A 24,164-nucleotide genomic window follows, 5' to 3' on the forward strand; every position below is an offset into this window, starting at 1 on the left:
AGTTGTGTTAGTGGTAAAAAAAACTTTTGCCCCGAAAACAGGGATGGGTGAATTTTTTCGCCTTGTTTCGCCGTGGAAATAGCGCCCATAGACTTGGCGGTGTGCATCAAAAAAATGATGCGCAGCAAAAAATGTGCAGCCTGTCAAATTGTTTTGACGCCCATAGATTTAATTGGCGTCGGCATCATTTTGCCAGCGGCAAATTTTTGGCAAAACAAAATAGGTCAAATTCGCCCAAGCTTACCCAAAAACAACCAAATAGTCAGATTTTCTGGCTTAAACCAGGGCAGACCACGAAAACGTCAAACTGAGAGAAGTGCATTTCCCATTGACTTATACAGGACCTCGACAGGTCTGAGATGCCAGATTTTCAGATTTGGGCTTTTTGCAGCATCGGAGTATAATAAATCTTGTTATTCGAGATTTTAACAGTCGGATTTTAATAAATAACACCCATAGAGTCATTGTTACGCACACGTATACACTACATATGTGCCCCAGTGCTGAACAGCCTCATATGCTACATTAATGTTATTACTATACACACTGATTAGGAACAGGAACACCAAAAAATTCAAGAAATTAAAATATAATGTCCTGTTGTGCATCACTGGTACCACTGGTGTGTTTGATACAGAAACTCTACTATAGTTTATATAAACAAGCTGCTGTGTAGCCATGGGGGCAGCCATTCAAGCACAGGATACACAGTAGATAACAGATAAGTACTACTATAGTTTATATAAACAAGCTGCTGTGTAGCCATGGGGGCAGCCATTCAAGCACAGGATACACAGTAGATAACAGATAAGTACTACTATAGTTTATATAAACAAGCTGCTGTGTAGCCATGGGGGCAGCCATTCAAGCACAGGATACACAGTAGATAACAGATAAGTACTACTATAGTTTATATAAACAAGCTGCTGTGTAGCCATGGGGGCAGCCACTCAAGCACAGGATACACAGTAGATAACAGATAAGTACTACTATAGTTTATATAAACAAGCTGCTGTGTAGCCATGGGGGCAGCCACTCAAGCACAGGATACACAGTAGATAACAGATAAGTACTACTATAGTTTATATAAACAAGCTGCTGTGTAGCCATGGGGGCAGCCATTCAAGCACAGGATACACAGTAGATAACAGATAAGTACTACTATAGTTTATATTAACAAGCTGCTGTATAGCCATGGGGGCAGCCATTGAAAGCTGAAAAAGGAGAAAAGGCACAGGATACACAGCAGATTACGGATAAGCTCTACAATATACAATGAGATTCTACAGAGCTGGAAATACTTACATTATGTGGCTTGGCTGAGCACTCTGGGGTCCATGATACTATCTGCAAGAAGTTCACTCTAGTGAGTTCACCCAGTGGGCCCCAGTTCTGCTGCGCCCCACTCACTTCCTTATACCCACAGCAACCCTTGACAATCTGCTTTCCATTACCGTTGCCTCTCGGTAATCATCCGCCTCCCTGCGACTGACCGAGCACCTACCTGCTGGGCCCCTCAGATTGTCTGCTGACCATGTTCCTCTCTGCTGGGCCCCTCAAGGCCCCACCAACAATAACTATTCATACTGAGATTAATGCAGTTAACGACTGCAGTGCATTCCACGGTGGAACACACGGCCATCTTTATTTTTCATGCTGGGCCCGCCTCCACTCATTCTTTTCCCATTCCTTCCTTGTGGCCTGGCCAACCTCCCTGCTCTCTCCTGCTGTACCCCAGAGCCCCACTTGGGACATTATCTCTTCTTTGGATAGCACAACCTTCTTTCATTTTGATGCAGGACACATAGGAGGTTGTTTATTAAAGGTTGAGTTGTGTTTTTTTCGAGAGTAGTTTCACTAAAAACTAAAAGATTTTCAGGATAAAAAACCCTAAAACCTGTCAAGGTCACGTAGAAGTGAATGGCAGATGTTCCTTTAACCATTTGAAGAAGTGTGTAGCCTTCATGATTTTCATTTTTTTATGATGGTATGCGCTTGTACACTCGATAAATTCGGGTTATTTGGGTTTTTTCCCCTCTTTCATTAAATCGAATTTTTAACACTTTTTCATAAATAAGAAAACATTCGAGTTATGAGTTTATTCGAGGTAGGAAAAAAAAACCTCACAAACTCGACCTAGGCATAGTCATGCCACGTGAAAACACTTAAAAAGAGAAAACGTTTCCTGCACACTACGTTAGCAAGAATCTTGCTCCTACTCACATGTTTAGGGTTAATGTGTTTATTGGCCATTTTATGCAGTGATATTACAGGCATCTCTGGGGTTAATTTGTTTATAACCCATTTCTGCAGTGATCTTCCTGGTATGTCTGGAGTAAATATGTTCTTTGTCCATTTTCTGCAGTGATTGTACTGGTATAACTGGGGTTTATATGCTAGTTATCCATTTTCTGCAGTGATCGTACTGGTATATCTGGGGTTTATATGCTAGTTATCCATTTTCTGCAGTGATTGTACTGGTATATCTGGGGTTTATATGCTAGTTATCCATTTTCTGCAGTGATTGTACTGGTATATCTGGGGTTTATATGCTAGTTATCCATTTTCTGCAGTGATTGTACTGGTATATCTGGGGTTTATATGCTAGTTATCCATTTTCTGCAGTGATTGTACTGGTATATCTGGGGTTTATATGCTAGTTATCCATTTTCTGCAGTGATTGTACTGGTATATCTGGGGTTTATATGCTAGTTATCCATTTTCTGCAGTGATTGTACTGGTATATCTGGGGTTTATATGCTAGTTATCCATTTTCTGCAGTGATTGTACTGGTATGGCTGGGGTTTATATGCTAGTTATCCATTTTCTGCAGTGATCGTACTGGTATATCTGGGGTTTATATGCTAGTTATCCATTTTCTGCAGTGATTGTACTGGTATATCTGGGGTTTATATGCTAGTTATCCATTTTCTGCAGTGATTGTACTGGTATATCTGGGGTTTATAGGCTAGTTATCCATTTTCTGCAGTGATTGTACTGGTATGTCTGGGGTTTATATGCTAGTTATCCATTTTCTGCAGTGATCTTACTGGTAGGTCTGGGTTAATTATGGCTAAAGGGTGCGGCTTTGGACCTATAAGAGTAGTGGAAAGGGCAGTGTATTTTTGGGTCCTACGTAGCAGTGGGTGGGTGGAGGTTGCAGCAGAGAGAGCATTTATGTGTTTGGTGGGTTCTTGGCGTGAGTTTTAGGCCCCAGGTACCCCAGTCTGACACTGGCAGGGGCTGCTGGGAATGACGGATAAGCTCTGTAAAGTGTCAGTTCGATACAGAAATAAATAGTGAATAAAGTACCCCCTCTTGTAAAATATAAGGATATTATAAGTTACCGAGGAGTTTCATGACCATATAAAAGTACAAGGCAGAAGGCCGAGTGTATTTATACAGGTCATGGAACTCCGAGGTAACTTCTAATATCCTCATATTTTACAACTGGGGGTACTTTATTTATTATAATACACAAATTTCAGTGAGTCATGTGACAGAAATGACATCAGAACTCACCGTTTATAACTGATGACATCAGAACTCACCGTTTATAAGGATATAATTGACTGGATATTCATGGCTTTTGTGTATTATAGGATAATAATCATTGCCTTGTATTTTACTGTTTAAGGGAAAGGCATTGCTACATGTTACATAAAATGTATTGGCCTGTGACAATGACAAAGCTGTTATGTAAATTGAGGCAAAGTAAATAGAGAGATAAGTGTCGGGCGCGGCCTCTACCTTTTCTCCACTGAGTGGAAGGTGGCAGTTTCGGATATCGGGAACGTCTCACTTTTTATTGACAGAGACTCATAGAAATATTTCTGTCGGCTGAGAGGGAGGTAAAACAATGGGGAGGGATAAGCTGCATGAGTACAGAACCTGGTCACGTCATGGATCCAATATTAATGGACAACCCTGTAAAGGGTATTACGCCTCGAAACCTTTGATCCTGTCCTATGTCTTTAATAAAATCAGGAACATCCCACTATAGAACTTCAGCTATAAGTGTTGTTTCTCATAATGTGGATTCATATATACTGGCAGCACATGAGCCACTAATACTTATATCCCTTCCCCATTGATTCTGATTACTTCAGTCTGCCGGGGGTTTAGTTGCCCTTTAACCGCACACAAGCAATGCATTTTTCACAGAATAATACACAGGTCGACACTTGTGTTTTAGTAGGAAATGTATGCTCTCTGCTTATAAACAGATTTTGTTACCATATAAAGGCACAAGGCTGCAGGCGGAGTTATACAGGGAACTCTGAGTATCACTCATGTATTATAAGGGATAATGTACCCCCTACTGTAAATGATAAGGATATTAGGAGTCACTGAGGGGTTGTTCTGTGACCATATAAAGGCACAAGGCTGCAGGCTGACTTATACAGGGAACTCTGAGTATCACTCATGTATTATAAGGGATAATGTACCCCCTACTGTAAATGATAAGGATATTAGAAGTCACTGAGGGGTTGTTCTGTGACCATATAAAGGCACAAGGCTGCAGGCTGAGTTATACAGGGAACTCTGAGTATCACTCATGTATTATAAGGGATAATGTACCTCTACTGTAAATGATAAGGATATTAGAAGTCACTGAGGGGTTGTTCTGTGACCATATAAAGGCACAAGGCTGCAGGCTGAGTTATACAGGGAACTCTGAGTATCACTCATGTATTATAAGGGATAATGTACCTCTACTGTAAATGATAAGGATATTAGAAGTCACTGAGGGGTTGTTCTGTGACCATATAAAGGCACAAGGCTGCAGGCTGAGTTATGCAGGGAACTCTGAGTATCACTCATGTATTATAAGGGATAATGTACCCCCTACTATAAATGATAAGGATATTAGAAGTCACTGAGGGGTTCTGACCATATAAAGGCACAAGGCTGCAGGCTGAGTTATACAGGGAACTCTGAGTATCACTCATGTATTATAAGGGATAATGTACCCCCTACTATAAATGATAAGGATATTACAAGTCACCTCGGAGTTCCATGACCTTCATCCTTGTTTTTTTATATGGTCATGGAACTCTTCTGTGACTTATAATATCCTTATATTTTCCAATAGGGGGTACTTTATTCACTATATTTACCTGGGGATTCTGTGGCCACATAGAGAAAGAGGTGTGACCAGTGTGATCTGATGGAAAATATCTGATTAGTGGTTGGTAGGTCAGTGCCACAAGCAGTGGATTTGCAGTTTTCCACTAGGAGAGGTGATGTACTTTGAGTTGCTTTTGGCTTGAGTGAGCTCTGCGGCAAAGCCCAATCATTTATTGTCAATGTTATACAAATATTAAGAGAAAGTAGAGTCCATGCTTCCTCGGCAGTCACACACAGAGACTGAATGTTCAGCAGCTGTGAGGGTCCCAGTGAGACAGAGGACACATGTGAGTGTCTCATTTCTCATTACACCTCCCCCCTCCCCCGGGTGTTGGATGATAAAGTGCTGCACTCGGGGAACAAGGACAGGAGGGATAAATGGAGTCATCACTAAAGCCATTTCTGCCTCTGGGTTTGAGCAAAGCCCTAGAGTTTCCTGCTGCCCTAATATTTGTGATCGTTGCTTTAACCCATTGCCCCAATAAAAGCCCTGGAATATGATTCTGCTACACAGACCCATGTGTCAATAAAGATACTGAATAACCTCTGATCAACACAGACTGCACTAGAACCCTGACTGCGCTAGAACCCTGCACTAGAACCCTGACTGTGCTATAAATCTGCACTAGAACCCTGACTGTGCTAGAAATCTGCACTAGAACCCTGACTGCGCTAGAACCCTGCACTAGAACCCTGACTGCGCTAGAACTCTGCACTAGAATCCTGACTGTGCTAGAACTCTGCACTAGAACCCTGACTGTGCAAGAACTCTGCACTAGAACCTTGACTGCACTTGAACCTTGACTGCGCTAGAACTCTGACTGCGCTAGAACACTGACTGCGCTAGAACCTTGACTGCACTTGAACCTTGACTGAACTAGAACTCTGACTGCACTAGAACCCTGACTGCACTAGAACCTTGACTGAACTAGAACTCTGACTGCGCTGGAACCCTGACTGCACTAGAACCCTGGCATTTATGAGCCACACACTCAGCTTTATTATCATAGTGTAACCCAGAACACAAAGGGTGCACCCCAGGAACATATTTAATACCTATTAGTGGGTTTTTCCGTGGAGTGGGCTGCACTCTCCCCTAACAAGCACGTGTGAGGTTAATAGAAGGGAAGAGCAGCAATAAAACTGGAGAGGACATAAATCTCACTGAATCATTAGCTGCCACTTTAACTGCACTTTCTTCTAATGTCTTGTGCCTTTTACATGGCTGAATTATTGAGATATTATATATCAGCCTCAGTGTGTGTCATGGGATAAAGCTTTTATGTGATCCTTTGCCAAGACCAGCTGGGGGTTATTTGGAAAACTATAAGCTCTAGTGATGCCATATTTATCTAAGCGCTAAAGTTTGGGGTGCGAGATATATAATTTTTCTTATGTCCCCCCAATATTCAATGAATCACCGTCGGAGCCCATTCAGGATGTACAAAGGCAAAAAGTTTATTTATAGAAACAGGTTTAATTACAGCGATGGTTCCTCTTCCACTCGTCTCCATTGGGGGAAGGACAGAGGACTGGACAATCTGATTGGTGCGTGGGGAAGGCACTGGGGCAGCAGAAGCCACACCCCAGGAATCCACAGCAGCCGAGTAATTAACCTGCAAACAACACGGAGAGAAGGAGGTGAATAATGACGTTTGCACAAACTGGGGTAAAATAAACAGCGACACATAAACTGTTACTTTGTGTCACATCCACAAGTCGCAGACGGGAAGAATTTAAAAGAATTGAGTCCCTCGTAATTCTGTAACATCCAGTTCTCTAGGTTTAAAGGAACAGTTCAGTGTGGAAATAAAAACTGGGTAAATAGATATTAAAAATGTTTCAAATATAGTTAGTAGCCAAAAATGTAATGTATAAAGGCTGGAGTGAGTGGATGTGTAACATAATAGCCAGAACACTACTTCCTGCTTTTCAGCTCTCTAACTCTGAGTTAGTCAGTGACTTGAAGGGGGGCCACATGGGACATAACTGTTCAGTGAGTTTGTGATTGATCCTCAGCATTCAGCTCAGATTCAAAAGCAACAGATATGACCCATGTGGCCCCCCTTAAGTACTGCCTGGTAACCAATCAGTGAAAAGCAAGAAAGCTGAAAAGCAGGAAGTAGTGTTCTGGCTATTATGTTACACATACAGTCACTCCAGCCTTTATACATTACATTTTTGGATAACTATATTAGAAACATTCATTTTGCAAAGCCTATTTACCCAGTTTTTATGTTTATACTGAACTGTTCCATTAAAGCTGTGCTTATTTGTATGGATACAAGTAATGTTTACACAGGAAGTGCCCCATCGTGATGCCACTTACAGTTAAGAGTATTCAACAGGAACTAGTGCCAAATTACAGATATAACATGAAACAGTAAGGGGCCGATTCACTAAGGGTCGAATTTCGAAGTTAAAAATACTTCGAAATTCGACCCTCGGATTGAAATCCTTCGACTTCGAATATCGAAGTCGAAGGATTTAGCGCTGATCCTGCGATCGATCGATCGAAGGATTTTCCGTTCGATCGAATGATTAAATCCTTCGAATCGAACGATTCGAAGGATTTTAATCCAACGATCGAAGGAAAATCCTTCGATCAAAAAATCACAGGCAAGCCTATGGGGACCTTCCCCATAGGCTAACATTGACTTCGGTAGCTTTTAGCTGCCGAAGTAGGGGGTCGAAGTTTTTTTTAAAGGGGAAGTACTTTGACTATCGAATGGTCGAATAGTCGAACGATTTTTCGTTCGATTCGTTCGATTTCGTTCGACTTCGAACGAATTTAACCAATTCGATGGTCGAAGTACCCAAAAAATACTTCGAAATTCGAAGTATTTTTCATTCGTATCCTTCACTCGAGCTTAGTGAATCAGCCCCTAAGTGTGCCCATGGTAGAGTCCTGCGCGGAACCAATTTGTTAAACCCGACCCGCACACTTACCAGCTTCCCGACCCAACCCGCAAGTACCTTATCTGCAACCCGATCCGTGACCCGCTGACCATCAAGAAACAGGAAGTGCTGTCATTGTAAACCGGAAGTGACATCATTAGAAGTAGGAGTGATCAGAAAAAAAGGAGTAAAACTCGCTATTGAGAAGACCCGCAAACCCAGAGAACCGCTGACTCACGTCTATACCCGCTCCCGAAACGTCTACCTGCAACCCGCAGGGTACGGCAGGTTTTTGCGGGTAACACGCGGGTACCAGACCCCCTGCAGGACTCTAGCCCATGGCAATGCCAATTACAGCTTTTGAATGCTACATGGATAATACATACCCATATTGATTAGAGGATATTAAGCCTCACATTTGGACTTTATTTAGGAGGAAGACACAGTTCTCAGGGGGTGCAAATAACATCACCGTATGCAGCTAGAAGTATTCAGGATGCATGCGAGTTCCTAATTGGCAGATCCTGTATACATGCCTACCTGTCACTAGCTGGATGGAAGTGTGTGTGTGTGTGTGTGTGTGTGTGTGTGTGTGAGGAGAGGTAGAAACTATCCAGTCTAAAGAACTTAGTTCAACCTTTCTTTAACGGGTGCACTGTTATTATTTGAGATGTAACACGCCCTGTATTATGGAATGTATGGAATGCAGACTGGGACATGTGCAGTGGGAAACCACAATCAAAGATCTTATTGGTTGTTAATGTCCACTGCCTGTGTACAGCCAATAGCGACTGAGGATTTAAACAAGTCCCTCAAATTATTATGCAATGACAGTCGCTGAGTGATTATCTAGTTACATAGGGCACGGCGTCCCTACACCCTAAAATATGGCAATTGAAAGCTGGTATTTACAAGCACATAGCTACACGCCTCATCCATGCACAGAAACCACAGTAAATGTATTGCCCAACCCAGACACTGCCCATAAGATAAAGTTAATTTATATCTCTCTGCACGGATGGCGCCGATTCCGGTTCTACCAGTTGAAACTGTAGCTATTTCCAAGGGCACAACTAGAATAATGGATATGGCAGTTGCAGTCTGACTGCACTCCTGAAACAGCAGTAAAAATAGCCCTGCTGCTTTAATGATGCAAAACCAGCCTGGCAGGTCAGTCTCACAAGTTCCTCTAAAAATAACAAATGTACACGGGTGCATGTATGTACCTCTGTGGCCTGCACAGAACATGGCATTATTTTTATTATCACTGGCAGATAAATGCCTGCTGTTATACAGGAGAGGTTTCAGGTAAGGGAAAGTGCTTTTTCTGGGAGGCATCTACAGGGGTCTCACAGTGTAGGCCGAATTCTGCACTGAAATCCGTTTCTCAAAAGAGCAAACTGATTTTTTTTTATATTTAATTTTAAGATCTGACATGGGGTTAGACATAGTGTCAGTTTCCCAGCTGCCCCCAGTCATGTGACTTGTGCTCTGATAAACTTCAGTCACTCTTTACTGCTGTACATCAAGTTGGAGTGATATCACCCCCTCCCTTTCCCCCCAGCAGCCTAAGGGTAAGGGCACACGGGCAGATTCGGGGAGATTAGACGCCCCGGCAACTTTGGAAAACAAAGCGCTCCAAGTGCCATTCCGCTGGTGATTTACATTCTAGCCGGCGGGTAGGTAGGGGAAGGCAGATCGGGAAGATTGTCGCCCCAAAGAAGAGGCAATTAGTTGCCGGGCTACTAATCTCGCCGAATCTGCCTGTGTGCCCTTACCCTTACAGCAGAACAATGGGAAGGTAACCAGATAGCAGCTCCCTAACACAAGATAACAGCTGCCTGGTAGATCTAAGAACAGCACTCAATAGTAAAATCCAAGTCCCACTGAGACACATTCAGTTACATTGAGTAGAAGAAACAACAGTATGCCAGAAAGCAGTTCCATCCTAAAGTGCTGGCTCTTTCTGAAATCACATGACCAGGCAAAATAACCTGAGATGCACCTACACACCAATATTACAACTAAATAAATACACTTGCTGGTTCAGGAATGAGATTTCATATCGTAGAGTGAATTATTTGCAGTGTAAACAGTGTCATTAAGAAATAAAAACGACATCATAAAAATCATGACAGAATCCTTTTAAGAACTAGATTTCTCATCGGAACCAATGTTACGAAGCTCACCGTCAGTCTCCCAATACTATGGACAGCAGTATTCAAGAAAAAAGATGGCTGCCTTCAGAAGTGAGACTGGAACAGCTTTCACTAATGGTATCACACAATGGCACCTGCCATCTTTAGCTCCTTCACCTTCTCTTGTGCTTTTAATGATATCACAATTGTGTTTCCTGCTGGGACGTGGTTTTCCAGTGTGGCCATTGGCTGGTGGGTGTATATAGTTCCAAGTATACAGGATTCTACACTGGGAATTCAGCGACGCACTAAAATCCCACTGAATGGCAGTCAGCTGCAAGTGGTTTTGTGCTTATGGGGTTAAGAAGCAACAAATGTTCTGTTTGTGTATTCTCCATGCTAACAGGAGGAAGAGGAGGAGGAGGAGGCTGGTGGGGTCACGCTAAACGGGGGGAACAGATGTGACAAGGCTCCAGTGGATGTTATCACAGAATGTACAAAGGGAATCACTGCTCTATCTGCACTGCTGTCTGACAGGTGACAAACACAGGTGCCACTCGTTCCTTCAATCAGCCGCCACTGCTAAACACATACCAAATGCCGGGTCATTGAGCTCATATCTGAATAAAGGAGGGTCCGATGTGGGCAACACTCTGTGCTCTATATGTAGAGATATATGCAACCCCTCCCCACAAGCACTTTTCCCTATCTAAGATGAAATAAGAGGAAAATAAATACTGTGACTATGTCCTTATACATTTTTTTTAGAACTACACGTGGATATATATGTAGCTATTAGTTAGGATATTCGCCCCTCCGAATGTCAGATCTGCCTCTGCTTAACAGTAAGGTGGGACATACATCTCATTGCAAGCCACAAATTGCTGATGCTTAGACTATGGTATTTAGCACACTGCCCAATAGGAATGCAACTACTTAGTATTGAGCAGGGGAATTTACTATGCTGAACATTAGGGCTGCCCCTGCTTAGTATTAAAGGTGTTGTTCAGATAAATCACCAGAAATAACACATTTTTCCAATGACTTTCCATTTTCTTTGCGTGACCGTTTTTCTAATATTGAAGTGTAAAGTATCATTTTTCATCCTCTGAAGCAGCTTGAGGGGGGGGGGGGCGCCGACCCTGTAAACTGTTTTAAATGGATACATTTAGTTAATACATTTGTTATCTTTGTCCCTGCTGAGCAGAATCCCTGAGTTTCATTACAGGCAGCTGTTACAATTGATACAATAGCTGAGAAATGTATCTAAATGTAACTAATGGAGCAAAATCGTAACAATTTAGAGCAGGGGTAGGCAACACGCGGCTCCGGAGCCTCATGCGGCTCTTCATCCTGCTTGCTGCGGCTCGGTCTTGCGTCGTCTATACATCCCTAGCACTTGCTAGCGGCTTCTTGAGTTCAGGGCTGTAAAGACATCCCAGGATGATTCATCATGGTCCTTACCGAGGTCACACACAAGACAAGAGAGGGAAGATCAGCATGGAGCTTCAGAAACAGAAGTCACATTAAACTAGGGTTGCCACCTGGCTGGTAAAAATTATGGTTGATCCCAATGTTATTAGTAGGGAAAAATTATAAATATATAGGAAGGCCGGTATTTTTTACCGGAAAAAGGTGGAAACCCTACATTAAACAGATGAGTACACTAGCATTTAATAGGGCTATTACGTTTTTAATTTATTTAACAGTACAACAAATAGAAGGGCAGTGTGTATGTGTAGGCCTATTCTGTTGTAACAGTTAAAATTTAAAAAAGTTTAAAACTTTTAAAAGTTTATAAGCTGTGTCATGTTTTGTGGCTCCAGACTATTTTTCTTTAGAGTCTGCACCTGAATTACTGAGCTGCCAGAATCAGGGGCATTCAACTTTAAACTTAGATTTTGGAAAAACAGTAAAAAATAAATAATGGAAAGTAATTGAAAAAAGCCTTTATTTCTGGGGAATTATCTGAAAACAACTGAATTGAAAAAAAAAAAAGTGTTTGGAAGGTGAACAATCCCTTTAAAGGAGGGACATTTACTCTGGTGCACATCAGGACTGCCCCAGCTTAATATTGAGGGGAATTTACTATGGTGCACATTAGGACTGCCCCTGCTTAGTACTGAAGAGGGACATTTACTCTGGTGCACATTAGGACTGACCCTGCTTAGTACTGAAGAGGGACATTTACTCTGGTGCACATTAGGACTGACCCTGCTTAGTACTGAAGAGGGACATTTACTCTGGTGCACATCAGGACTGCCCCTGCTTAATATTGAGGGGAATTTACTCTGGTGCACATTAGGACTGTCCCTTCTTAGTATTGAGGAGGAGAGTTTACTCTGATGCACATTAGGACTGCCCCTGCTTAGAACTGAAGAGGGAAATTTACTCTGGTGCACTTTAGGACTGCCCCTGCTTAGTATTGAGATGGGGAATTTATTTGGATACACATTAGGACTGCCCATGCTTAGTATTGAGATGGGGAATTTATTCTGATACACATTAGGACTGTCACTGCTTAGTATTGAGGAGGGGAATTTGTTCTGATGCACATTAGGACTGCCCATGCTCAGTATTAAGGAGGGGAATTTACTCTGGTGCACATTAGGACGACCCCTGCACAGTAATGAGGAGGAGAATTTAATTTAGTGCACATCCTTCCCTTCATTATGGCTGTGCTTAGTAATGCTTCATGTTTATGAAATATATAATAATGCAGTTGAAGGAAAAGGCCCTCTGGTTCCACTCAGGAACAAAAGGATCGAATGTGTACGACTGAAAGGTAACTGTGCATGAGCCAAACAGGGCAATTATGGGAGAGTGCAGTCGATACAAATTGTATTACTCTGGCAGCCGTACGCTAGTTGCTCACGCAGCTAAAAGGTTTGCATCAAGCCGACACGCTGAGCATGCGGTAAACAAAACATCATTAAATACGTATTTATCAAATTAGTATTTATCAAATCAGGCTCCCAAATATTGATGGCATTTTGCAGTCACCCACCCTTAGCGAGAGCACTTCACGTTGCAAGATGACAACTTCAGTTACCTAGTTACATTAATTAATGGCCTAATTGGGAAGGCGAGGTAGCGATACACAGGAACAGGAGAGTTACAACCAGAGGATCAAATTGTTTCTCATCTCCGGCATCTGTTAAAGGTCTGCGGTAATCGCCCCGGCATCAGCAAACGGGCAGCCGGCACTTCTAGGGCCTTCTGTTACAGGTACAGCTCTAGTCTAATTGGCTGCATGATTAAAATGATATAAACACTAATTAATGTGGGACTTTTTTTTTTTTAATCCTGGATAACTGTAGCGTAAAAAAAAACGCTGCTTAAATGGGCAGTAAAGTCGGGTTTAAAAACCAGCACTGAATTTAACAAGCAAAATGGAAATGTTACTGGTATCCAGCTGTTTCTCTACTGCTCCAGTTAACTGCTTGTGGACTAACCCCATCCCATGTTTTAGGCAGGGCCAGACTGTTGGTTGGGGTTATTTACCTCAACTATTTTACCCACAATGCAGGATTTTTCCCCAGAATTCCAGCTTCATCGCAGTAGCCCAGGGGGTCGTGCCTGATAAAGTTGCATTGATGCCGAGTGCAGTTGGCAAAATTTCCAGTGTTCCCCATGAGCGGGATGTGTGCACCCTAATTTATGGTGCACCTATTGAAGTAGGACATTGAGGGAACTCTGGGGTGGCTGTATGGGGGGTAGCTCCAGGGTTCCCCAGAATCAGCAAGTGGAACTAATTTGGCAGTGCATGTTGACACTAATACCTTCAATTAAAGGAGAAGGAAAGGCTAAAATTAAGTAAGCTTTATCAGAAAGGTCTATATAAATACACCAGTAAACCCTCAAAGTAATGTTGCTCTGAGTCCTCTGTCAAAAGAAACACAGCATTTCTTTCCTTCTATTGTGTACTCATGGGCTTCTGTATCAGACTTCCTGTTTTCAGCTTAAAACTCCAGGGCTAGGGCTTGAGCATGCTCAGTTTGCTCCTCTCTCCCCCCTTTCCTGCTGTAATCAGAGTCCAGAGCTATGAGTGAGCAGAGAGAGACTCAGGTCAGGATACAATTAAAGTTCCAGGTGGAACATACGGGAGAGGGAAACGCCGGCAGAAACCATCTCTTTGTATTGCAAAGATTCACCTCCATGATGTGCACTCTAAGACTAGCTTGTTTTATATGCGCTCAGAAGTTTGACTTATGTATTATTGCACTAGGTTCTGTTATTTGTTTTTTTTACATAGCCTGTAGCGCTGATCTTTAATTGTATCTTGACTTTGATGATCCAGTGGAGGAACTGTGAAAAAGTTCGGCAAAGGAAAAAATTCTGAGGGTTTACTTTTCCTTTAAATCTTGCAAATATTTGCTATTTTTTCCAATTTAAACTGTTATAACAGAGAGACTCAGGCAGGAAGTGATGTCACAGCAGCGGATATGACAGCCACTATCCTAAACAAACAGAGAGAGCTTCTAAAACGGTTTCCTCAGGTATGGGTAAAGCATTCTGCAGAATAAATATAGTCTTATAGCTTGCACAATTGTTGCTAATCTATTGGCAATAAACTGCTTCGGTAGCAGTTGCTGCTGTAAGATACAATAGACAGTGACTAATTATTGGGCCGGTGGAGGCTCTTCGGGCCTCTGTAAACTTGCAATGCCAGGGGGCTTCTTTTTTTCTCCAGACCTGACTGGTACCTACCTCTAGAAGTAGTGTCGTGCCGCAGGCCTCATCATATTCGCCCCCTTTCCTTCAACTTGGATACAAGGTCCTCTACGGTTTCTACTTTGACGCCAGCTTGTCTTTGAGGGGGATCTTCCACGCTTAAAATGCGTATACGGCTTGTGATGTCGACTCCCAAATCTGCAGGTTTCACTGACTCGATTTTCTTCTTTTTGGCTTTCTACAGAAGAAGAAGAAGAGGATTATGAACTCATCCGATGTATTTTCATATGGACAGGCCAAAAAGACAATAACAGAATAAATGCAGTAAGCCCACACAGATTCAGGCTCCATGCCGACAGTACTTTGGATCAGAACTCAGCACCCCAGTACAGTAAGGCAACAGTACTAACTCTCAAACCCATATTGCTCTGTCTTTTACCACCAGCAGCACTCACTGCCCCAATAGACTACCATACCCATGACTCATGCCAACATAAAGCCCTTATTATCATCAATAGATCTGCACTATAGGAAAACCCCATATGGAAAGCCAGATTAACTTGACTCCAGATAAAGTCAACAGTCCAAAGCAAAAAACACATTTACTGCCTCTCTAGCAAGAAGCCAATCCTGCGAGCTCTTTCCTCCTGCACTTTGCAAATGGCAATACGTCCCCTGGGGGTTTCTGCTTCCAAAAACTGCTGCTGTGCCTTTCTGACTAATAGCGTTAGTGTTCAGCCTGGGATCTCGCTGGCTTCCCTTGTGGCTCGGCGCCGGAGAGACAAAAAGACAAATAACATTCCCAGGGGTTTCCAGGCTCCCTCTCCGCTCTGAAAACAATAGCGTTCCCCTGTGTGTGAGCACAAGCCTTGTATTCGCACCCCTTTCCCATGAGTCACTAAGCTCAGGAACGGAAAATCTATCATGTTCCAACTCTCACTCCCCAAATCTTATCTGGATTATTCTCAAACCCTGGTACAGTACCTCTCCTGCCCTGACAGCACCACCATGCCCTTGCCTTGCACCCTTTAACGCCCTTAAATACAAAGCAACACCCTTGTATATAAGCACCCTCATTCCAGCACACCCACCATTTCCCACATAACATCTGGGACGAATTTGGCACCCGGTCAAACAGCAAATCTGACCAACCTCCATTCACCGTTGAACTGCATCGGCCTGTTTGTAACCCGGAATCTGTATAACAGAACATTCTGTCCCAGTGGCTGCACAGATCCTATCTGATCCCCATTGTAAGCAGCAGTCCTCTCCTGCTTTATGGCAGCTGAGATTCTAGCTATCTGTATAACAGAACATTCTGTCCCAGTGACTGCACAGATCCTATCTGATCCCCATTTTAAGCAGCAGTCCTGCCCTGCTTTATGGCAGCTGAGATTCTAGCTATCTGTATAACAGAACATTCTGTCCCAGTGGCTGCACCGATCCTATCTGATCCCCATTGTAAGCAGCAGTCCTGTCCTGCTTTATGGCAGCTGAGATTCTAGCTATCTGTATAACAGAACATTCTGTCCCAGTGGCTGCACAGTTCCTATCTGATCCCCATTGTAAGCAGCAGTCCTGCCCTGCTTTATGACAGCTGAGATTTAATCACATCTGGAATCTCAGCCACAAAGCAGGATAGTTGGTGTTTATAAAAGAATCACAGAAGCCGAGAAACTATCAATAGGGCACTGGTAACATCCAACTGCTTCTCGGTTAGCAGAGCAAATAAGAAATATTACTAAAGGCAAAATAATCAACCCCACGACAGCTTTAAAATGTTCTATTTCATGGAAACTGGACTCATTTAATAACATCACACTGCCCAGCACGAATTAAAAGTGCATAAAAACAAAGCAAAATATTGAAAATTTAGGACGATGGTGTCCCTTTAAGTGCAAACCCATCCGTAATTCATTAGGGAAAAAAAATCTTTACTTCAAAAAAAAAAAAAAAAAAAAAAAGGAAAGTCCTGAGCATGTGAGTATTAAATGCCAATAAGGCTGATTAATGATTAAGGCATCTTGGCAGAAATGCACACAATTTGCTTAATGAAATTAATTCTACAATTAAAGGAGATCAACTATTTATCGATAATCAAAGTGAGAGTGGTCACACGCTAACAGGAGTTTAGCCTTTCCTTTATGGAGAGAGTAAGCGGGAATATATGACATTATAAGCACGAGCCCACGGCTACAACAGACGATGCCTTTTTACAATAACTTGTTACTGCTGCTCCCGACTCCTGAGCTAATGTATGGCATTACCTTTGTTTGTTTTGGCTGCAGTTTCATGAAAGAAAAAAAAAATATCCAGTTTTTCCACCTTCTGAGCAAAGAACTGCACACGGTCGAAACCTATTAAGTTAATGGCGTGGCATGCTGTCACCTTATATATATCACACGGTGACACAGACTGCTGCACTTTATAGCTCAGACGTGATGGAGTTTTTAGGCGAGAATTTCACCCGTGCCACTAAAGTGCATGCCCACCCAAAAACAGTTAGTAATGGCTTTTGAAAGCAGTTTGAAAGAAACAATGGGGCTCATTTATAAACACTGGGCAAATTTGCACCTTGGCAGTAACCCATGGAGACCAATCAGATGATTGCTTTCAGTGTTCAACCTGCAGCTGGCTGAAAAAAGGTAATCGCTGATTGGTTGAGTTTATAAATCTCTTACAATTCCCTCCTCTCTAAAGATCAGGTCACAAAAGACTCGCACCCTAAAACCTAAAAGAAAACATGTTAGTTACTGTCCCCCTTCATTCCTTACAGTGCAGGCTCAATGGCAAGTGAACATCTCAGATCTCATCCTGGATCACTGGGATGAGATCTGAGATATAAAACAGACATAAATGCTATTTTGTATTTACCGTATATACCCGAGTATAAGCCGAGTTTTTCAGCATCCAAAATGTGCTGAAAAAGTCTACCCCGGCTTAGACTCGGGTCAGCGGTAACCGACCGAGTAGCTGAGATTGCAGTCACTTTTAATCATTCCTATACCAACAGTTCACTTGGGGAGAGACTGCAATATCCCACAATGCCCTCTGTTGGTTATATGAAAGAATAACAGTGCGCCCTCTGTTGGTTATATGAAAGAATAACAGTGACTGTAATATCACACAGCGCCCTCTGTTGGTTATATGAAGGATTAACAGTGATGGCAATATCACACAGCGCCCTCTGTTGGTTATATGAAAGAATAACAGTGATGGCAATATCTCACAGCACCCTCTGCACATGGTAGTGGGACAGTGGGACAATGCACACAGTAATCCGTTTGGCAATTCTCTGTCACCATCAACTTTGCAAAGAAGTCCGGTTGATCGCTGGGGGGGTCGCTTTGGCAGAATGTGCGCTGCTGGGAGACAGGGCTGTAGTTGTGTCTAGGCTTATACTAGAGTCAATACGTTTTCCCATTTTTCGTAGGTAAAATTAGGTACCTCGGCTTATACTCGGGTCGGCTTATACTCGAGTATATACGGTATGTCTGTTTTATATCTCTGATTGGTTCACTTTAATGCACTGGGTAACAACTTTTTTCTATTAATGTATTTTATCCCTTCATATTTATAAATTTCATGGTTTTAATGTATTAACTTTTTATGAATCGAGAACATTTTTTCACAAATTTTTCGCAGGAACACTGACACGCTGATGATGCGCACCTTTGGATGATCCACCATTGGTGGATGGACACTAATTGACTATTTACATATCAAATGCTTTATATTCACCCTTTGCGCTGTGTTCTTCATGCTTGCGAAAGGGACCTGACCCCGAAACGTTGCATTTCGCAATAAACACGCAAGGCGGCTTGCTTGCATTGACCCGTTGTGCCTTGGGATTCTTTCTGCTAGACTGTTTGAGAGGCGGCCGATCCTCTACCTTTGTGCACCAGGTATCGTTCTGCTAATTATCGGAGGGTGTGTGGGAGCCAAAGTTGAATTACGATGACACAAGCCCCCGGAGTGGTACTCTAGAAGCCAACTTTTTACATATGATCTGGGCCTGCCCAGTAATTAATAACTTCTAGTCTCAAGTAATGGCCTCCTTAGCAACTACCCTTGACTTCCCACAGGTAATCTCCCCTAATGGATCTACTTCTAGTACCAAGAAATGGCCTCCTTAGCAACTACCCTTGACTTCCCACAGGTACTCTCCCCTACAGTGTCTCCTTCTTGCCCCAAGTAACGGCCTCCTTAACAACTACACTGGACTTCACACATGAACTCTCCCCTACAGCGTGACTCCTTCTAGTCCCAAGTAATGGCCTCCTTAGCAACTACCCTTGCCTTACCACAGGTACTCTCCTCTACAGTGTGACTTCAGGGAGTAGTGCATCACCTAGTGCCTACCACCCATACAAGTAGGATCAGAGTCCTGCTGTTCTCCTCCTGAATTAACCTAGTGGATTCTATAAAATTAAGCTCACGTATGAAGCTAGAGGGAAAACCAATTGCAAATTGTTTCAGAATATCCCTCTCTACATCATAACTCAAAGATGAACAGCCCCTTTAACAATCAACATCAAGGTAGCAATATTAGTTGCTAACAACGCATGTGCCTTTATCGATTCAGCTGTACCATGTAACACGCCCCTAAAGAATTATGGGTGAATGGCTGGGGCCTGTAACAAATACAGTAGAATCACAATTTTATGTATTCTCAAAACAGACTATGTTCTTTCATGGTCCCATTTAGGTAAGTGGTGTAATTTTTTTTTACAGATTATATGGTTTCCCGGAAGTTACGCCGTTTTGATGCCACATCCCTGTGGATTTTAAATTCGTCTTTCTACTGCAGTTTAAACGAGATAGTAAAGGTATGTCAGTTGAGCCACATATTCAGCCTAAAGGTGGATATCTGAAAAGATTTATTGCTCTTTCATTTGCCGCCACTGATTCTGCTATATCATTTAAATCAAAATAGAGTATAAAAAAAGATGGAGGCCTTTTAAAGGGGCACTATCCTTAGTTCACTCCCACTGATTAACTGCTATACACTAGTTACAATTGCTCTCACCCATCTACGTATTTGTAATCTATCCGACAATTCATAAATATTAATAGACTCTACATTCTGCCACTAGGTGGAGCCCACTGCGAAATTTACCATAAAAGAAAAACCTCTGTTAAAGTCCTCGGATAGCCTCATTGCTGCAAAGGCTCCACTGAAATCAGCATCCTCTTAGCAATGGCACATAGGACAGTTTGTTGCATGCAGAGAAATTGTGTTAGCCACTGCCCTGAATGTAAATCAATGCGGAATCTCACCCATACTGTGTAATGGCATTATGATTATACAATTTGATTAAATAAATCATCACATAAAGACCATAATATTACTTTCTGCCGAGTGATCCCCAACCAGTGGCTCGTGAGCAACATGTTGCTCACCAACCCCTTGAATGTTGCTCCCAGTAGCCAATCACAGCCCATATCTGGCACCCCAGTGAACTTTTTCCATGCTTGTGTTGTTCTGCAACTCTTTTTACATTGGAATGTGGCTCACAGGTTAAAAAAGGTTGGGGAGCCCTGCTCTAGTGCATCACAGAACTTATACACAGCCATAAAATGAACCCTTGGTGGCAAGCAAAGCCACATTACTGTGACAGACGTACCATGATATTAGGAAGAGTGGCATAACGTGGCTCGTTCAGACGTAAGTCAGCGGTGACTACTGCTGGGAGTTTTAGGCTGATGGTCTCAAGCCCTCCGTCTATTTCTCGCAGTACCGTCAACTTCTCTCCTTCCACTTTCACTTCTGAGGCAAATGTCCCCTGCACAGGAAGCAAAAAGTGTTTTATTTTTACAGGGGGAAAATGGACTTTCTAAAAATTTACATTTCCTTTAACTGAAAGCAGAGCGCATATCCCACGCTTGGATTGAACTTTCTTGTCCATGCTAGTGGGGACATTCTGCTAAAGAATGCTGTACAGTACGATCTAAGGCCACTAGGTGGTGATATTCTTTTCACATTATTGTACAGCAAGCAGTTTGTCAGAATGTGGCTTGTGTACATATAAGGTAATGATGTTTTGCATGACAATGAGGCCAGTCAGGGAACCAAAAGTACCGCACCTTGGTGCAAATATGCAAAACCCGCATTGGGAAAGACTTTCTTAAGGGCAGAGACACACACTCAGATTTGGGGAGACAAGTCACCTGGCGACAAAGCTCCTCTTCTTTGGCGACTAATCTCCCCGAATCTGACTGTGTCTATGCCCGTAAAGAAGAACCAAACCCTAACAATGAATATGGCTAGAAATGCCACGTTTTATATACTGAACTTGTTGCACAAGGCTAAAGTTTCAGCTTGTCAATAGCAGCAATGATCCAGGACTTCAAACTTGTCACAGGGGGTCACCATCTTGGAAAGTGTCTGTGACACTCACATGCTCAGTGGGCTCTGATTGGCTGTTGAGAAGCTAAGCTTAGGGCTCGTCACTAATTATCCAGCAGAAAATGAGCTTCCCCTGTAATATAAGATGATGCTACAATGCTAATTATTAGATTCTGATGTTAGTTGCACCTGTTTCTGTGCTGCCATATATTATTTATATTAATTACTAATCAGTCATAATACTGTGGCACTTATGTGTACTGTATATTTTGAGTCAGCCCCTAAGCTAATCAACACAGAGCATGTGCAGTGAATCAGCAGAAAAGAAGATGGGGAGCTACTGGGGCATTTTGGAGAGACAGATCTTTACTGCGAAAGGGCTGTGGTTGCCTTGGGCTGGTACAGAAGCACAAAACATAATGTACAACATTTCTAGCCTACTTTTTTAGTTTAACTTTCCTTGTCCTTTAAAGGATAAGTAAACCTTTAAAATAAGTGAATGTAAAATCGAGGAGAGTGTTTTCTAAGCACTTTTGTAATTTACATTGATTATTTTTTTATTCCAAGATATTAACAGATACATGTAGTATTAAAATGAATTAATTTTGTTACAACAGCGCCCCCTGCTGGTCATTTTCCCACCAGTCTGACCACCAAGTAGTCAGGAGAAAGAAAGAGGCTGCTCTGATGTTCTTCTGCTTAGAAAAGATGTGAGAAAGGTTTCTAATTTTTTTCATGGATGTGTAATTATGTTTTTTCGCAACTTCTATAGAGAACTAGGGGGCATAGTGGGATAGCTTTATGGTTGGAGTGTCCCTTTAAATAACACTTACAGCAGCCATCTGAGGACTCTGTGATACCCCTACTTGTCACTGACATGGATAGAAAATGCCGGTCACAACTAGGGTTGCCACCTGGCCAGTATATTACCGGCCTGGCCGGTAAAAATGATGGCTGATCCCAATGTTATTAATAGGGAAAAAAGATAAATATATAGGAAGGCCGGTATTTTCCAGAAAAGGTGGCAACCCATGTCACAACTAAAGAATAAAAATAAAGATACACAGATTTGCATTTTTAGGTGTAAAACAGCCCACTGCAAGCTGGGAGCATCCATTCATGTGAATGACGGGTGGCACAGGGAGGTAGTGGGCATTTTGCAGTCAGTACACATGACATGTTCCATACGTGTAAGAGAACAGTTAAGACACCACAATGTGTTCTACTAGCAGGAATCAGTTCAGTGATCAGATAGCAGACGAGCAGGAAAGCATACGTTCTATTAAATATAAATAAAGCAAGTGCTATCAGCAGCATATGGCTTGGAAGGAACCATTCTCTCCCCCACCCCTCACAGATTCTCAGTATCTTTAATTTATTTTGCAGATTTTTCTCCTCCCCTAAAAACAAAAATAAAAGGCTACATAAAAAACAAATGAGGCTCATCGGGCGAAAAGGAATCCACTTGTCTTGTCTCCTTCTCACGGTGACACCGCAGGGGTTAAATCTCATTTCCCAAAGCCAATGGTCTCATTCAGCGTGGAAAAGCTTGACCAGTTACCTGAGGCCAGTCAAGCAGAGCTGCGGTCATCTGTCCCGTCTGATTACAGTCATCATCGATGGCCTAGAATAGTAGAGAGAGAGTTTAAGCCGCAGGGCAAGTGTGTGTGTTACTGGGGACACGGCATGTTTTACACAGGAAAATAAAAAAAAAAAAAAAAACAGTTACAAGGTTTTAATCACATAAAGATGACTTTTGACAATTTAGGTACAGCATTAACCTGGGAACTGATCGGCCTTTTCTACAGGCACAAAAACACAACAGTGCCATCTAGCAGTTAGAAAGAGACCGTCACTCTCCTGTGGATATCCCGGCAGAGCCAGCAGCAGGGATTAGGTTACCATTAAAGGAAAAATTAATGACAATTATGTGTTTTAAAGGAATTGCAATAAAAGGTTATGTTGCCATCTTGGTTTATTTAACGTTTACATGATTTTATATATATTAGGGATGCACGGAATGCACTTTTTTGGATTCGGCCGAATACCCGAACCCTTCGGCTGAATACCGAACCCGCCACGTGATTTCCCTCCCCACCCCTAATTTACATATGCAAATTAGGATTCTGATTCAGTTCGGCCAGGCAGAAGGATTCGGCCGAATCCGAATACTGCTGAAAAAATCCAGGATTCGGTCAAAACAAAACAAAGGATCAGCACTCACAGGTCTTAGAAAAACAAATAATAATTTATTAAAGAACTATGGACTATGGCAGTCCATAGTTCTTTAATAAATTATTATTTGTTTTTCTAAAACCTGTGCTGATCCTTCTTTTGTTTTGTATAATCCATTTAATGATCGCGCACCCAGGCATATATATATATGAAGTCTGTCTATCTATTATTTATCTATTGTCTGTCTGTCTATCCTTACAATACACCAACTTTGACCTTATACACACTAGTATTACCTGCAGCCAGACAGGCTCTTGATTGGAACATTACATTGCACTGCTCATTACTGTACAATACATACAATATGGTGTCCATACACTTGTACCAATATAGGGGTGAGGATTCCAGAGTATTTGACTGTATATCATCTAATACAGACCTATGCTGTAAATACAGGGCAGTGCACTAGTTAGCTTGTATGTCAGTTACTGGAGAATATGTCGGCAATATAGAAGAATAATGATAGTTCTCGGTCTGACGCAGACTGGATCCAACGGCCCACTGACCAAATGCAATTACTAGTGCAAAACACTGACATCAGATTCCCCCTTATGAGATTCATTCCAACCGCAAAGAAATAAAAAACAGCAGTGTGGGAAGCACTTCATGAGCCCAGTATCTATTAACCCTTCTTAAGCACACTCAGCAAGTGACGTGATGCATAGGAGTGGCCAGTGCCAATTTCCTTACGCGTGAGTCAAATCCTTCTTGTTCTCGGTCCCCTGAAATGCAAAGTCTCT

At 42.3% G+C, this 24,164-nt stretch overlaps 1 protein-coding gene across 1 annotated transcript in view; it reads right to left on the bottom strand.

Moving 5' to 3' along the window:
- Positions 1–6,563: 6,563 nt before the first annotated feature.
- Positions 6,564–24,164, bottom strand: part of LOC108696826 (electron transfer flavoprotein subunit beta) — a 57,880-nt gene continuing 40,279 nt past the window's right edge. The window contains exons 4-7 of the mRNA XM_018226484.1: positions 22,751–22,813; positions 20,468–20,626; positions 14,877–15,078; positions 6,564–6,746 (exon numbers count right to left, since the gene is read on the bottom strand). Coding sequence (XP_018081973.1) covers positions 14,908–15,078; positions 20,468–20,626; positions 22,751–22,813 — 393 coding nt within the window. The 3' untranslated portion in view covers positions 6,564–6,746; positions 14,877–14,907. The remainder of the gene's footprint in view (positions 6,747–14,876; positions 15,079–20,467; positions 20,627–22,750; positions 22,814–24,164) is intronic.

The sequence above is a fragment of the Xenopus laevis genome, chromosome 7L (genome assembly GCF_017654675.1).
Source record: "Xenopus laevis strain J_2021 chromosome 7L, Xenopus_laevis_v10.1, whole genome shotgun sequence".
Classification (NCBI taxonomy): domain Eukaryota; kingdom Metazoa; phylum Chordata; class Amphibia; order Anura; family Pipidae; genus Xenopus; species Xenopus laevis.